The 15,407-nt window shown below is 39.6% G+C and overlaps 1 protein-coding gene across 13 annotated transcripts in view; it reads right to left on the reverse strand.

Annotated features, from left to right (window-relative positions):
• mapk10 (mitogen-activated protein kinase 10) overlaps positions 1-15,407 on the reverse strand; it is a 35,546-nt gene that overhangs the window by 7,378 nt on the left and 12,761 nt on the right. For 10 of the 13 annotated variants that reach the window (XM_056404247.1, XM_056404245.1, XM_056404253.1 and 7 more), the window contains exons 3-12: positions 14,888-15,057; positions 11,017-11,146; positions 10,460-10,518; positions 9,843-9,981; positions 9,364-9,529; positions 8,528-8,599; positions 5,454-5,636; positions 2,102-2,226; positions 1,233-1,259; positions 52-115 (exon numbers count right to left, since the gene is read on the reverse strand). In XM_056404247.1, coding sequence (XP_056260222.1) covers positions 52-115; positions 1,233-1,259; positions 2,102-2,226; positions 5,454-5,636; positions 8,528-8,599; positions 9,364-9,529; positions 9,843-9,981; positions 10,460-10,518; positions 11,017-11,146; positions 14,888-15,057 — 1,135 coding nt within the window. Of the gene's footprint in view, positions 1-51; positions 116-1,232; positions 1,260-2,101; positions 2,227-5,453; positions 5,637-6,904; positions 6,977-8,527; positions 8,600-9,363; positions 9,530-9,842; positions 9,982-10,459; positions 10,519-11,016; positions 11,147-14,887; positions 15,058-15,407 lie in introns of all 13 variants that reach the window. The other 3 variants (XM_056404242.1, XM_056404244.1, XM_056404243.1) reach the window with 3 other exon arrangements.

Below are 15,407 nucleotides of genomic sequence, written 5' to 3' on the forward strand. Positions count from 1 at the left end.
CTTACTTGCAGCCATTTCTTTACATTTTTTATTTGGATTAACGATTCTCACCTTTCCATTCATCAATGGAGTGTTCTCTTTCATCCAGCTGCTTGTCGTAGATCTGAGGCGGAGGCTGAAGGGGCGAGAGAGTGAGAGAGAGACAGAGAGAGAGAGAGAACACACACTCCATTTTAGTAACAGCTAAGCTCTCAGCCCAGTCAACCAGATTCATTTTACATCACTGGAACGCTCCAGTTAGAATATCCGCTCAAGAACGTCTCAGATACAACATTTTAATGATGTAATGATGCATCAAATCTAGACATATGAACATGGTGACAAATTAATAAAAATATGCGGATGAAAACATATTTTAACATGAGAAACACATCTGACTGGCAACATAGTTTGACACTTTAACATGTACTATATGTGTGTAAAAACATGCAGAGGTAAAAAAGTGGGCACATGAAAATAAATATAAATGAAGGAAAATAAACAGTTAACACTTTATTTTCCCTCAATCACATAAAATGGTGATTGGCTTACATTATATTAAATGTTAATACATTGTTTGTCCTCAACACACATAATACATCACAATGTTTTAGACCTTTACAATCATGATTAAACGGCTGACAAATACAGTGAGATAAGAACAAATCTGGTGAGCTGTCTAGCTAAAGTAGCCTATATCCTTCTCCCAGAAGATTGTCATTCCATCTAACAGGACACAAAATATGCTGCCTGGCATCCAGTCAGCCCTTCTTATCACTCATTCATAGTGATCCTGCCCCAAGACCCTGACAATAAAATCCTCCTCTCTTTGTCACTGTAGGTGACAGGACCACCCATAAAGCCGCTGATCTGACCTTGGAGGGACGGCAGGACAGAAGAGGGAGGTTTTCTTCAAACAAGGATTTATCAAATGAATTTAGTAGTGCGGGAGTTAACACATCTTAAAGATAATTCATATGTAGCATTGTAATTTTGGCACGAACACATGCATAACAATAGCTGCACCCCTTTGAGGCTTCTTCGTTCCAGTGATGACATTTTTGATATGACGGTTTGCACAGATTTCCCTAAGCTCTGCAGTGTATAATATATAATGAATGTTTTTATTATGGTTTATAATTAACAGTGCTGAACCAAGTGTGTCCTTTTCCTTAGCCTTTGTAAACGAAAGATCCATAGAGTTTGTTTTTTTTTTCCTTTTTTTTTTTTGATGTAGGGCGGTTGTTATTTACCATGGATAACTGGATGAGATCTCTGGCCTTCATCAGCATGAGATGACATTAGAGAAGGGGAAAACAGCAGAAAATGTGTTGAAATGCCATTCACAGCCATGTTATACATACCACATCAACTCTAACAACAAAATCATCATTGAAACCATCACCAGTATGAACAACTAGACAACTTGGACAAGTGCACAGTCACAAAATCTTCCAAAAATGATTCATAACTACAATGGAGGTGTATGGGAAATACTACTAATAACCGGCAGGCTATTTCACAGAGCAAAACAGTAAAGCTGAAATTCATCAGCGGGTCATGCACTCATTAGTGTATTGCTGCAAGTAGAAGTGGCATCTGTGGAATTTTATCGAGCTGCAGATGGCTTTTTCCCAATCTCACTGTCACCTCATACTAATGAGGCACTGATGAAGAAATTAGACTTCACCAAATAAACCAGAAACACCACCACTCTTACATTACAAAACAGCACAATGCACTGAGTCACTCTTTTATATGTAGCAGCAAAAACTCTGGCTTATTTTGCTCCATCTATGGAACTCGTATAATATAAAGAATAAAATCATAAGTGAGAGAAAAATGAAAATGAGATGTGAACCAAATATTTAAAACACAATCATAAATGCACTGATTCAGCAATTTTCACTGATACGGAACATTAAAAACTGATATTTGAGTTGAAAATCACTATAATTGCTTTTATTTAAACCAAATAAAGAGAGTTATCATTATCATTTTCTGTACAACAATGCAAATGCAAAGTGAGAATCACTAAACAGTGCTGACCAATCAAAGACAGAGGGAGAGGACTCATCTTGGGATTGTGATCAATACACAGCTCTGCCAAAGGCCTACTCACCGCCTCCACCTCAGCTGGATCGTACCACACGTTGATGTAGGGGTGCTGTAAGGCCTCGTCCACCGATATCCGCTTAGCGGGGTCAATGATCAACATCTTAGACAGCAGGTCTCTGGCCTGGCTAGCTGTGGTTTGAAATAAAGAAAAAAAAAAGAAAAAAGAAAAACAACATCTGGTTGATTTTATGAGGCAAGAAAATATTCCTCTGTGCCACTAATGTGCCAGAGGGGGATTTGAAACATAATAAAGCAGAGAGGGAGGAAGAGAGGAGAGAGATAGAAATGGCAGGGATTAAAGAGAATACTAAACAACAGCAGCTTGTCAAAGGAAATCAGACCTTCACAGCAACTCAATCGTGCGTGGACTGATGAATACACAGACTGAGAGCTTTGGAAAAGAGTATTATGACTTTATTTTTGACTATTTGTTATTCTGGATTATATATTGGTACCTTATGCGTGCGCAGACGCAGAGAGCTGGAATGACTAGTTGCACTAGTGATTAATTGATTAGTCGATCGACAAGAAAGTAATCAGTAACTACTTTACTTTTAAGTCATTTTTCAAGTAAAAATACCAAATGTTATTTAGAACCTGCCACTCGGGAGGATTTGCTGCTTCTTTTTGTCTTGTTTGATTTTTTTCAGGTTTTAGACTGCTAACTAAACAAAACAAGACATTTACCTTTATGGAACTGTGATGGACATTTTTACCTCCACCAAGGAGGTTATGTTTTCAACCATGTCTGTTGGTTTGTTTGTTTTTTTTGTTTGTTAGCAGGATTACGCAAGAAGTACTGGACCGCTTTCCACCCAACTTCGTGGAGGGAGGGGCGTGGGCCCGGGAAGAACCCATTACATTTCGGTGCAGATCTCAATCATTTATAATGAAAAATTTAATTTTCTCTGAAGTCTAGTGTATGTTGTTTGACACTGGCGTTGGCAGAGGTCTGCGCTCGCCCTTCTAGTTCAATATGGTTTGACATTTTATAGACCAAATGATTTATAAAGAAAATAAATGGCAGATGAATCAATTATCCTCCTATTAGCCCTCATATTGATGAGTCTATATTCCTTTATCAGCCATCCAGATATCAATTTCTTTCATCATTGCTGAAATACACGATTCTGGTTTGTCCCAAACACCTATTGTTTATTTCTGTTGATGCAAAAATTAGGTCTTTGTACTATTTGTTACAGGCTGATTCTGTCAGCTTAGTGTAGAGTAATGAATAAAATCTGAAAAATGACCTGTTACCACTGGTATATTTCTACATGTGGTTTTATAAGGGCATCAGACTGTAGAATGCACTGTATCTTTTTTTTTTTTTTTAAAGCACTTGCTTTCCCAACATACAACATACAACTCAAAATGCCATCAGCATCACCCGTGGCTCAGTTGGTCAGACACTATACCCTGAGGCTCTCATGGACTGATCTGAAACGGAGAACCTTGAACCACACACCATCCCTCTCCTACACAGGCTGACCTTCACTATAAATAGCTCTACAGCAGCAAAGGACTGAAGAAGCTGAATTGAGATCAGAGAAAGACAGATGAGCCTGGCGCATCTTCTGCATTTTGCCCCAGCATCAACACATCAATAAGAAAAAGATGGTGAATCTGTAAAATGACTCCGCTACCACTCTCCTTCCTCCTCTCCTTATTCTTTACGTCTCTCGCTTTCCTTTTCTCTATCCTACAGTGCTGTGTGCCTCTTTCTCCTACAGTTCAAAATAACCAAAGCCCCAAGGATGTCAGACTGCTCCTACCTGTCACAGAACAAAACATACAAAACAGCAGCACTTCAACCCCGGTCTCACACTCTCCCAGTCTCTCTCTCTCTCTGGGTGCATTTCCTTTAACACTGTCACTTCAGCGGGGAGCTGCCAGAATACAAAAGTGATTCATGAGAATTTTACCAGACAGGGGCTTTGATGTAAGAGCAGGGCGACATAAAAAGCATATTTTGCTATTTTCCATTGAAGAGAATTTCCACTTTTTAAAATACTAGGAAGGAGAGACTGCACTTCTCAATTGAGACAGAAGAAAGAAATGATGTCTTGGTTAGCCTGCTGCGTGAGAAATAGATTGAATTCACCAAGGCACAAATCACAGAATATATAAAATATATTTTAGTGAACATATTTCAGTTTAATGTGGCGGCCCAAAGGCACGATGTAAAGTAAAAGTTTTTGAGGTAAAAGTTTTATTTTCTACATTTGAAATAAAGCAGACTAAGAGTCTACAGCCAGGCTAGCAGCTCTGTGAGGTGACAATGCAACACGACCCAGCAGTGACTCTCTCACTATTCAAGTGGCAAGAGCTACGTAGCAAAGCGTGCGAAGACCGCTCCATGACTGGCTATAGTTTATTGAAAACATTAAATGTACAGACATCATATTTCTATTACAATTTATAAATGGCATCAAGGATTTACCTACACTCTCCCAATGCTCAGTGACGTTTTGTGTAAGTATTAATAAACTTGTTTTAAAAGGGCTATTTGTAAATATTCTCTATCGCCAAACGAGGTTTCTTCCCAGGAGCAGCTGGTGGTGATCGACACGTCACAAGAGCTTCGGCCATTGTTGCATTTACAAGATAAGAGGTTATAATACGCCCTCAGAGCAGCACTATGTCTTCAGGGCTGATTGGAGGCTACAGTGAGTCGCTATCGGAGGTTGACAAGACGGGCCAGGGCTAGTTGGTTAGCGTGCTAACTTTAGTAGAAGAAAAGACATGATAGAGACGAGTTAACATTGATGTTTCTTTCCACCGCTGGAGACAACACTTGGTGAGTAAGTAAATGAAGTTTGACGCTGAACTCACAACGTTTCTTCTAGACTGGTAAGTAAACAGCTGTTAATGCTAAAACTGGCTATGCAGCAACTTATAAATGGCTCCTTTAATGGTTGCTCCACCAAAACACTTTATCTCATGATTATCTTGTGTGTAAATGTTATTATGTCCTACATGGAAGATAAACTGTAACTTTTTTACACATTATGTCTCAGGGTTTTTGTACCCTGAGACATAATGCAAACCAAGTTGTTGGCATCAAAAGAAATCCTGAGTGACAGCACATTGTGGATTATTCTAGTCTTGTGGGATGATCCTTGAAATACTGCAGAGCTCTGCATCACAGAATCGCCGTCAGGGACATGAGTATGTGTCTTTCAATACCACACAGATCTGCAAAGGTTTTAAATTCAAATAATCAGTCGATAAAATTGAAGGACACATAGAAATGGTACAGTTACATGCAGGACAGTACCTCATAAACACGGTCACTGTCAGCTGATGAAATGGCTAAAATACAGTACAATTACAGCTTCACTACAGTATCTCACCTTTGAGTTTGTTGTGCTCAGAGTCAGCAGGGAAAAGGCAGTCAGGGAAGAGCTTGGGAAAGGTGAGGCCCGCGTACTTTGGCCGGTTCTCAACATAGTTCCTCACTGTGGGCTGAAGCTTCTTCATGAACTCTGGCGAGGGCGTGCCCAGCTGCTCAATCACCTTGTTCCACTGGTCGATGTCTGATGTGATGGGCCAGGATTAAGGGAAACACACACATGGAATATGCAGCATCCTGCCATCCTGCATGTCTATGAGGTAGTCTGCTACTCTCACACAATACTATTTGTATTATTAGGACAAGAAAAAAAAGGTTATTTTTATTTCCTCATAAAAAGTTGGACTAGAACAAATAAAATAGAGAAAAATAAGCATAATCACCAAGTTACTTAAATTATTTCTGATCTCAAAACAGCTGTGTTAATCCCAAAAGGAACATCTGTGTAAAATGACAAAAGGTTGAAATTTGCCACATTAACCAAAGCGGTCGTTATAAGAATATGCATTCCATCAAAACAGCTAAAAACCTGTTTATGTTTGTTCATAGTAAATTTCATTTATACATCTTTTTTTTATGTATTTAAGTTATTCTATTTACTCTCTCCCTCCTTTCTATTACTGCTATTTTATTCAAAACCTGCCAACAGTTTGCTGGGAATTACTCTTTTTTTGGCTTTCTGGAACCTCGGTAGATTTAAAGTGATCCCTAGTTATGCGTTAATTAATTATGTGCTATAAAATCAGCTTTAAATACTTGGAATAACAGCTATATTCTGTGCATTCCCTAAGCATTGTTGAGCTCCTCCAAAAAGCAGGAATTGGGTCATAAAAGCACAGAGCTGTTATTGAACCTCCTGACAAGTATTATATATGAATTTTTAATTTAACAAGCAGCATGTGCATGTGGTTATGTTTGTGTGTGCAAATATGCTTGTGGAGTGTGTCAGCTTGTATTTCCCCTCCCTGTTGACAACAAATATTTCCTCTCTTACCCCTACACACACTGCGACCAACGCCCCTCCCCTCCCCGTGTTCTCACACAGAGTGCCAGTTGAGGTAGTTAGCTGCCAGGGTCACCAGAGATCCCCATTACTTCATCTTGCTGGAACGCCACACACTTCCACCTCCTTTTTGTCTCCATTGCACATTGGCTGCCATCCACCCAGTGCTCAGTGAGGCAGTTTTTTTTTTGCTTTTTTTTATCATCCACTAAGGCTCTTAACCATGGCTCTTTAGCAAGTTGCTGGATTCACTCATAAAGCTCGAGGTGTTTTTCCGCAGTGTCACTGCCGAAAAAAACCATGACTCTCGGCTGTGTTATTCATGTCTTGAATTGGAGCGACATGCATCTGAGCACAACAGCTCTCAAGTAAACACCCTGGGTTTTCTACAATATATCAGGTTTACATATGGAACAGGGTGGTGGGGGGGTGGGGGGTTAGAAGGATACGGTCAGTCCCAGGGAACAGCACCGTCCCTCTTATCACCTCTCCAAAGATGCAGCCGACTGACCACATGTCCACTGGGGTCACACACAGGCATATGCACAAGCACACACACACTTGCATTACCAACGTCTATCCAAAATCACGTTCAACCTCCTAAATGACTTACTGTAGATCGACTGTAACTACATATAAGTACATATTTCAAGTTCAAGTATTTCTATATCGTAATCCCTCTCTTTTCTTATCCTAATGACAATATGCATTGCATGCCATCACGTAGCTGTGCATTTCACTAGTAATTACCTGCCACATGCATGCCACAAACAGAATACACCTCCAGTTCCCTTGATGGCCTCTTATTTAACACACTGCTGTAGTAAATGGCCATCGAACACCCAGTCACCCTGAAGCTCACTGTGCTCTGACCTGTGTAGACAGACTGCTATTCTATATCATCATTTGACAGGCACTCAGGAAGGCATAGGTAACTTCAGCCAGGTCAATACCTCAGGTCGAAAAGCCTATGAAGTAAATTAAGATTAGCAACGTGCAGGGTAACGGCAAAACCAACTACAGTGACCATGTTCATCACATTAAAAGACCATGTCACACAGTGCAATGATGTGGCTCATTCATGTATTATTAATAGTTTTTGGACAACAATCGAGGTTCGAGGAAGTAGCTATATGAGGCTTTGGCTACACAGACAATAGTAAGCAATAGCATGATTCATTGCTGGTAATGGCCATCTCATAGGATTAGGTTTGACCCTAACATGCTAACAGTCTACACCTTTAACCTTCTGTCCTCACACCGCCAAGTGAGCTCAACTAAGCTGCTATTTACGGATGCTCATACTGAATACATTAATTACTCATTATTTATTCATTGAAAGCTTAATAACTATGTCTGAGTCACACATGTGGGCACCCTCAGATGGCGAGATGCACTTCACATGTGCACACATGCGCAAACTCAGCATGTGGGACTATTTATCCATATCCATCCTGCAGAAAGAAGTCATCTTGGGGATGCAATTACAGCCCCCGATTCACTGCAGGAGAACTCACCAGGTAGCACTCCAGAAACCCTCCAAATAGCACACGCTTAAATATTCAGAGACGGAGGGAGAGAGTACTTCCTCTTGCCAAAATGAGGGCCTGAATAAAGCCTTAGATTCAGACAAGAGTGAGCGAGAATTTATGATGCTTGTTTAACGATGTTATTGCAGGTTGTATTAAAAGTGTTAAAAGAAGATCAGTTGGACGTGTTATAAAGCCAGCCAGATGTGAGTGTAGTTTAGTTCACCTCAGTAACATATAGAGAACATCAGGCTAGGCACATAATTACCTTCGAATTAAGTTTAACTAAGACATAAAAAGATCGAGTCAAAGCAAAAACTAACTCAAATATCATGTGAAAGATACGTTCTGGATATAACCATATGTATTATTTTATCTGCTCTACCTGTGCACAGGCCTGTAGCTACTATTTTGTTCATTTGCACTTAGTATTTTTCAAGCTAAGAAAAATAGTGTTTTAAAAGGTTCTTAAATCCATCTTTATCCAGGAACAAGTAAACAGTGTTACCAACAGTTGATGTCTCTATGTGTTAACAAGGATACAGTCCCGACCAGGGAAAAGGATTTTGTGGCGCACCATTTCTCCCATAATGCACCCCACCGACCATATATCCACTGCGCGCACAGCGGTGAGGGTTTGGCGAACAGGGAGCAAAAGAAGAGAGAGGGAAGCAAAGGTTAGTGTTAGACACATCTAGCTCTCCGGGAGAAGCAACAGTAATTAGAGAGTAGCTGTTATTCAGCGGGGGAGAAATAATTAGTGAGATGTATGTTACATAGAGACAAATTAGAAAGAAATACAAATATAGACAGAGCTGCAGAAGAGCAGAATGAATAGAAAGCCGAATCTTAGAAGGACTAACTAGTGGCAAGATATTCAAAGTCTTGGAGCCTGCAGCTTCCATCCATGGGAGGAATATGGCTAATGAGTCACAGCTTTTTCTGGCATTCAATCACATGTCTGATGCTCTGGGGGCTTTTAATCAGTGACTCATACCTCTAACACTTCAATTCACTTTATCTTATTTGCAAAGTGCAACTTGACCAGAAAATGTTTGCAGGGATTTTAGTGAATTCAATGACCATTAATGTCCATGGTTGACTGCCAATACAAGAATTTAACTGGGTTGAGTTTCAGGAAAAAACTGTTCCAATAAACTACAGTCATTTGGTGATGTAACTATATAAGCAAGTACTGCTATACAGACTGTTAAGTCTCTATGAGCTCTTTTAATTGACTGTAGTAAATACATCAGTGGGGTATGGTGTGTATTAATAAAGAGATGGAAACAATAAAATGACTCCAGTATCAATCGATTAAAGATGTCTGACTTTGACCCACACAAGCTCATACATACTCAGTTCTCATTAACTCTCACCATTCTCTTTGTATCCCATGCCCAGGATAACCTCTGGGGCTCTGTAGTATCTAGTCACCACATAAGGGGTCATCATGAAGCTTGTGCCTGCAGTCCTGGCCAGACCAAAGTCCAGGATCTTCAGGGTGCAGTCTGACTTCACCACTATATTGCTTGGTTTGAGGTCCTGGAGAGGGGGGAAAAAGACTGACATGAGAAACTGTATGTATTTACAAATCTTCTTCTCTGTTGACAGGTTTCAATGCACAGTGTCCTTTTCTGGTATGTGATTTTTTTATAACGTCCATTCATTTCGCTCATGACTAAAGAAAACTCGGCCACAATGAGCAATCCAAACAAGAGGATGGTGATGGTCTTGATACCATGGGCTTAGGTTTGTGTAAGATTTAAGGGTTTAGTTCAACATGATTATCACTGCTGTCCATTAAATATAACACTCAAAAAGCAAACAAGGAAGCTGAGGTGTCTTGCTTTCCTACCCTGTGAATAATCCCAGCTGAGTGCAGATGTTTGATACCACACAGCATCTGGTAGAGCAGGTAGGACATTCTCTCATGGTCAAGCTCCATCTGAATCACCTGGCACAAGTTGGCATCCATCAGCTCCATCACTAGGTACCTGAGAAAAGGTTTTATTGATTTGACAGTGGTTAATAGCCGTATCAGCTCAGTCACTGATGAGGTATTTGGAATTTGATGCGTTAGCTGTCTCCTGAAATCTACTTCCCTTCTACCATGTCTGTACATAAAATGAGAAGATATATGAATCCTGCTGCAGTGCTGTTCACCTAGAGATTGTTCTAAAAGTGAACACACTCTCATTCATCATTCAGCATGAGAACAGGATATCTCCAGCAGCCTCAGGTTACACTTCCAGTACTCTCACTGACTGCACTCCAGCGGCTGTCTTGTCACAACTGCAGGTGCGAAGGAGTAATGAGCACATAATGCTTAATACAATTAGTCCCCTTCTTTCCCTGCCATACAATATATCAGATTAAATGAAAACAAGTAACACTTCCTTTGCCTGTTACATAACCTAAATTAAACATTTTCGTGGAAATGTAATTATGCAAAGAAGGGTTCAGCATACTCACACATCCTGGAATTCCTCTAATGATTTCTGTGGCGTGAAGACATTTAATAAACTGATAATCTGAAAGAGAGAACAGCATGAAGAGGATCAACATACAGTGGTTAAATATACAGTACACACATGAAATGAGAGTAAGAGCAAGGGACTGTGGATGCAAGTTGGTAATGACCCTGATGAAGGACACTGCTGAGTGAGAAATAGAGTGAACCGAAGAAGTGAGATGGAACAAAAGAGTGGGGACAAATGTGGAGGATAGGGAATAGAGGAGAGAGACAGAGGAGGGAGGACAGAACACAAACTGCAGCACTGGAGATTACATTCATGCCTTCAAGTGCTCTCTGTTTCACTCTCCTGCCAGTTCGGTACTTTTCTGGAGGCATGGAATTTAGCGCGGTCACAACATTGCAGTCGCTCATCTCCGTTTTTGTAGCAAAGGGATTTATCAGGAACCAAAAATAGACACTGACTAAAAAGTGGTTCTCATTCTGACAGTGGATTACATTTTCCTTCTTTCTGCATTCGTTCCTACTTCTGTTACCCCTCATCTGAATCACTTACATTTTTGTGATTGACACATTTCATGAGCACCAGCTCCCGGTATGCCCTTTTGGCATGGGTCTGGTTCTGGAAGGGTCTGCTCAGCTTCTTGATGGCTACATTTCTGTCCAGAACAGCATCATAGCCCGCACTGCAGAGAAAAGAAAAAAGAAAAAGAAAACAGAGACCAGTGAAGCAATTTTCCTCTCATGTTCATAGCTGGATGATTCACTGTGTGTGTGATTGGATGTCACTGTGACAATCCATGGTGAATGTCATTGGCTGCAAAAACAAAAGGATGATTTTTCACATCTCCGGCCAAACAAAGACTCATGGAAACAGGTGGGAGATTACTTGTAAAACATTTTTTCCTCAATGGTACAAGCTTGTCAGTAACCAAGAAACATTAAACTCATATTCAATGTGGCTGTCAAGAGGAAAAAAACATAACCTTTTGTTTAAATCACATAATAGGAACAGTTCATTTTGGAAAATATATTTTTCAGCTTTCTTGCTGAGAGTTGACTGATTGCACAGGTGTTTACATCTAAATCAAGTCCAGTAAGGACTTGATTTAAGGGGATAAGGACTATACACTGTTGGCTTGTATGTATGTTCACTTATTAAACCACTCTAAATATGTAACCCAGGAAAAGTCACTAATTTTGAGAATTTAAATAACCATTCTATATAAGTGTATGAATACTCCCAAGTCAGAATAACAGGAGGCTTTTCTTGTTCTTCCCATTCTGCCGACATTGTGTGAATTCAGCACAAGACTCCAGGAAGTCACTGTGTCCAAGAACAGCATCTATGCTACAGGAGCTTTCCATGAACAGAGCTAAGCTAGCTACTCCCAGTCTTTATGCTAGGCCTAGCTAAGTGTCTCCTGGCTCCCGCTTCATGTTTAATGGACAGATAAAAGAGTGGTGTCATTAAGAAACATCATAAAATCACATCTTGTCATTTTTACACTTTGGTATTTGCATAGATTAAATGTATCAACTAGCTAGCTTTAGAGGTTTTTTCTTGGACAGGGCCAGGCTAGCTTTTTTTTGCCTCTCTTTCCCATCTTTATGCTAAGCTAAAATAAGATAAGCTAATCAGCCACTGGTGATATTCATATTTCACACTTTATATTTTACCGTACAGAGATGAGAGTGGTATCGATCCTCTAACTCTTAGCAAGAAAGCAAATAGCTAATCATATTACAGAACAACATCAACACAAACTTTACCCAAATATTTATTAATCTGAAATATTTAGTATTAATGATGTTTTGTTGGTTATGAAGAAAAATAGCCTACAAAATACAATGCAATGAAACATAGGGTGAAATGTAAGTCATACGTTGATAGTTTCTCTTCCCACAAAGTGGCTCAACCCATTTTAGAGGTCATTACACCAAAGTGAGTTCTTTGCTGGCTCAACACAATCCAGACCACTGAGAACCTTTGGGGTTTGGGCTCTTTGTGTAGATTTATGTTGGTTTTCAATGTACAGCAGTACACAGACGAGGAAAATCTGCCATAAAAGTGCTGTACATATCACATTTTCAGCTCTATCTGCCCTCTGTGACAAATTCTCCCGACAAGATGCTGCAAATCGAGTTTCAAGGCATCTGTACGCAGCCTTATTGCAACCCTAATCAAGACGATGGCGTGTGTGGGTTTGTAGATGGCTGGGTGGGATACGCTGTGGTTCGTCATGTCTCTGTGGAGACTGCAGGCCAGGGATGATGTGTGACCATGGAAACAGTGGAGCCTTCATAAAAGCATTGATCCAATAGGGATTTGAGTCAGTCATCACTTTTCTAGCTGAGTGAAAGATGATGTCATGACCAGCTAAACTACTTAAAGCCTTCATCCCTCCTAAGATGCTTCTGGAAGCTCATCCTGACTGAGCACACGAGTCATAAGGGCAGAGATTTGCACAGATTGAGACATTTGTGGGCGACAACACTGGCAGAGTGAGTTTTAGCAGCAGCAGTGACACAAGTTTTCCCTCATTATCATGTTCTCAGGCTTTACGGGGGCAAGAGTCTCTCGATTGCATAAGAAAAGCATACTTAGTCACTGCTGATTTTTTACAGAAAAGCTTTTGGATCAATCCCTGCTTTTGTGCATATTGTCTATTTAAAGTCAAAGTAGTGTCAGACAACTGTTTATGTAAATGTGATTATGTCATCCAGTCAGGGATTATGCTGAAGATAATGCACAGTAAGCAAGTCACTAATTATCTCATCATCATATCATGACAAATCATTCATCCAGCATAAATACACATGTCATGGTCTTCTGGTATGTTGATGATGTGCTTCTTACCATCTAAATAAAACTACTTTCATATTGTATCCCATTTGATCTCTATAATCAGTAGGATATTATATCAATCTTTGGGGTTTTATGTGGTTCTGTCGCGGTAATACCATCACCATATGACACCAGATGACAGCTGTTGGGAGAGCCAAGCGAAACACACCAGAGCAGGTTAAATTAGATTTGTACTGTCTCCCCGCCATCCATCGCTACAATATCCTTCAAATGGGCACAGTCCCAGCATTAGCAGTTACAGGCTGCCCAAGCTCCTTTGCAAATGCACAAAATTGCTTTGGAGCGGAAGGAGAGAAGGGCTGAGGGCATGGGAAGCAAAGGAAGGACAATGAAACAGGGTGAGTGAAGGGCAGGGGGTTTAGGGTGCTGACAGCCAGTGAATCTTCAAAACATTACAGAAGACACACTGAAATAAAACATGTCATCTTGTGTCATCCCTGGGAGGGTCTCTGAGGCAGGTATATCACCACACTGACATGGCATTAACATAAATATAACTTATAGATCTGTTTGACAAAGACTGTAAAATGCATTCCTGTAAGTGGAGCTTTGGCAGTCATTCCACTGCATTCTGACAGGGCAGGCGTGAGATGAATTACAATGAATACGAACTCTCGCTGCAATCCGGATTAAGGATTCACTTAAGTGCCCATCCTGTTAGGCCCTTATGGCCCAACAGATATGTCATCAGCTCAAAGCACTGGAGAGGATATGAACCGAGTGAATTCAAATATTATGAATGGCCAGACGCTCCACATTTTATGAAAGAATTATGACAAAACATGTTCCTCCTAATTCTTCTGAAAAATGTTTCTGCCTTTCAACAGGTTTTCAGTATTTCACAGTTTCTACTGAGAAACGCCACCGTAGCTACTACAGATATTTTCACAGTTTCTCACAGAAGCTGCAAGAATTATCTTTCTATTTTTATTTTTTTTCAACCATGTTAATATCTGGTATATTCACATTAATAATTGACTTATGATAAAATAAGTCTTAATTATGATAAACATTTTTGTGCCTCTTAACTGATCATGATTTAGAAAATCTGCCATTTTACTGCATTTACAAACATTACTGATAAAATTACCTGCATCAGAAAACACTAATAATTCTAACTTAATTTATTTGCTGTTTTTAAAAGACCTTTAGAGGAATGTGCACCTGTTTACCATTACAAGATTAAAGCCCAACGTCTGCTCAGATGACAGACCAAAATAAACTTAAGTAAATAAAACTAAAGAAATAAAATGTTTCTACATTCAGTCTTCTTCATTTTTAATGTTGAGCAAATCCATTCTTTTCCACATTGCTGATCAAACAGTCTCTGCAAAGATGAGTCACATGGCTTCATGCTGTGCTTTCAAATGTTCTGATTGGTCAGGTATAATGAAACCACGCCAGGGTGAAAATATGACTTTCCTTTTGCCAAATTAACAGTATTGTCATGGAAACAGCTAAATGAGATAATCATGCCTTAAATACTACATTAAAAAATTCAAATAGCCGGATATGAAATGAAGCAGGATATAAAAGAAATGCACTGTTGAGCACTTACCAGACAATTCCCTGAGCTCCAGAGCCAATGGGCTTTAAATTCTGGAAACGTTTTAAAACTGTGAAGGTAGAGTCTCCCACTTCCACACTGTAGAACTGGTTGTCCACTTTGCTTTTGCTCATGTTGTAATGCTTGGCAATATATGACACATCCACTTGTTTTCCAAAACCCTGAATGACGCAAACACAACAGGAAACTTCTGTTATTGATGATAAAGATGATTTGCGTGTTTGCTTACCTGGAAAAGTAATAAAACATCTGAAAAAAACATCAATTCGCAAAAATAAATGTAACATTCATATAGTAAATTTCATGCTATTAAGTTATTGTTGTTAAATCTTTAACTATCAATAAATCAGTTAACCAATCAGTCTTTATTGGTACTTTACCAAACAACAACAAAAAAGCATGTGTTAAAGGCTAATTGGTAAAACTGGACACATAGCATAAACATGACAGGTCACACAGAACTGTTTTGTATACACTATTGTTTTATTGTATGTTTCCATGCAGAAATTAC

This window comes from Seriola aureovittata, chromosome 18 (genome assembly GCF_021018895.1).
Source record: "Seriola aureovittata isolate HTS-2021-v1 ecotype China chromosome 18, ASM2101889v1, whole genome shotgun sequence".
NCBI classification, from domain to species: Eukaryota; Metazoa; Chordata; class Actinopteri; order Carangiformes; family Carangidae; genus Seriola; species Seriola aureovittata.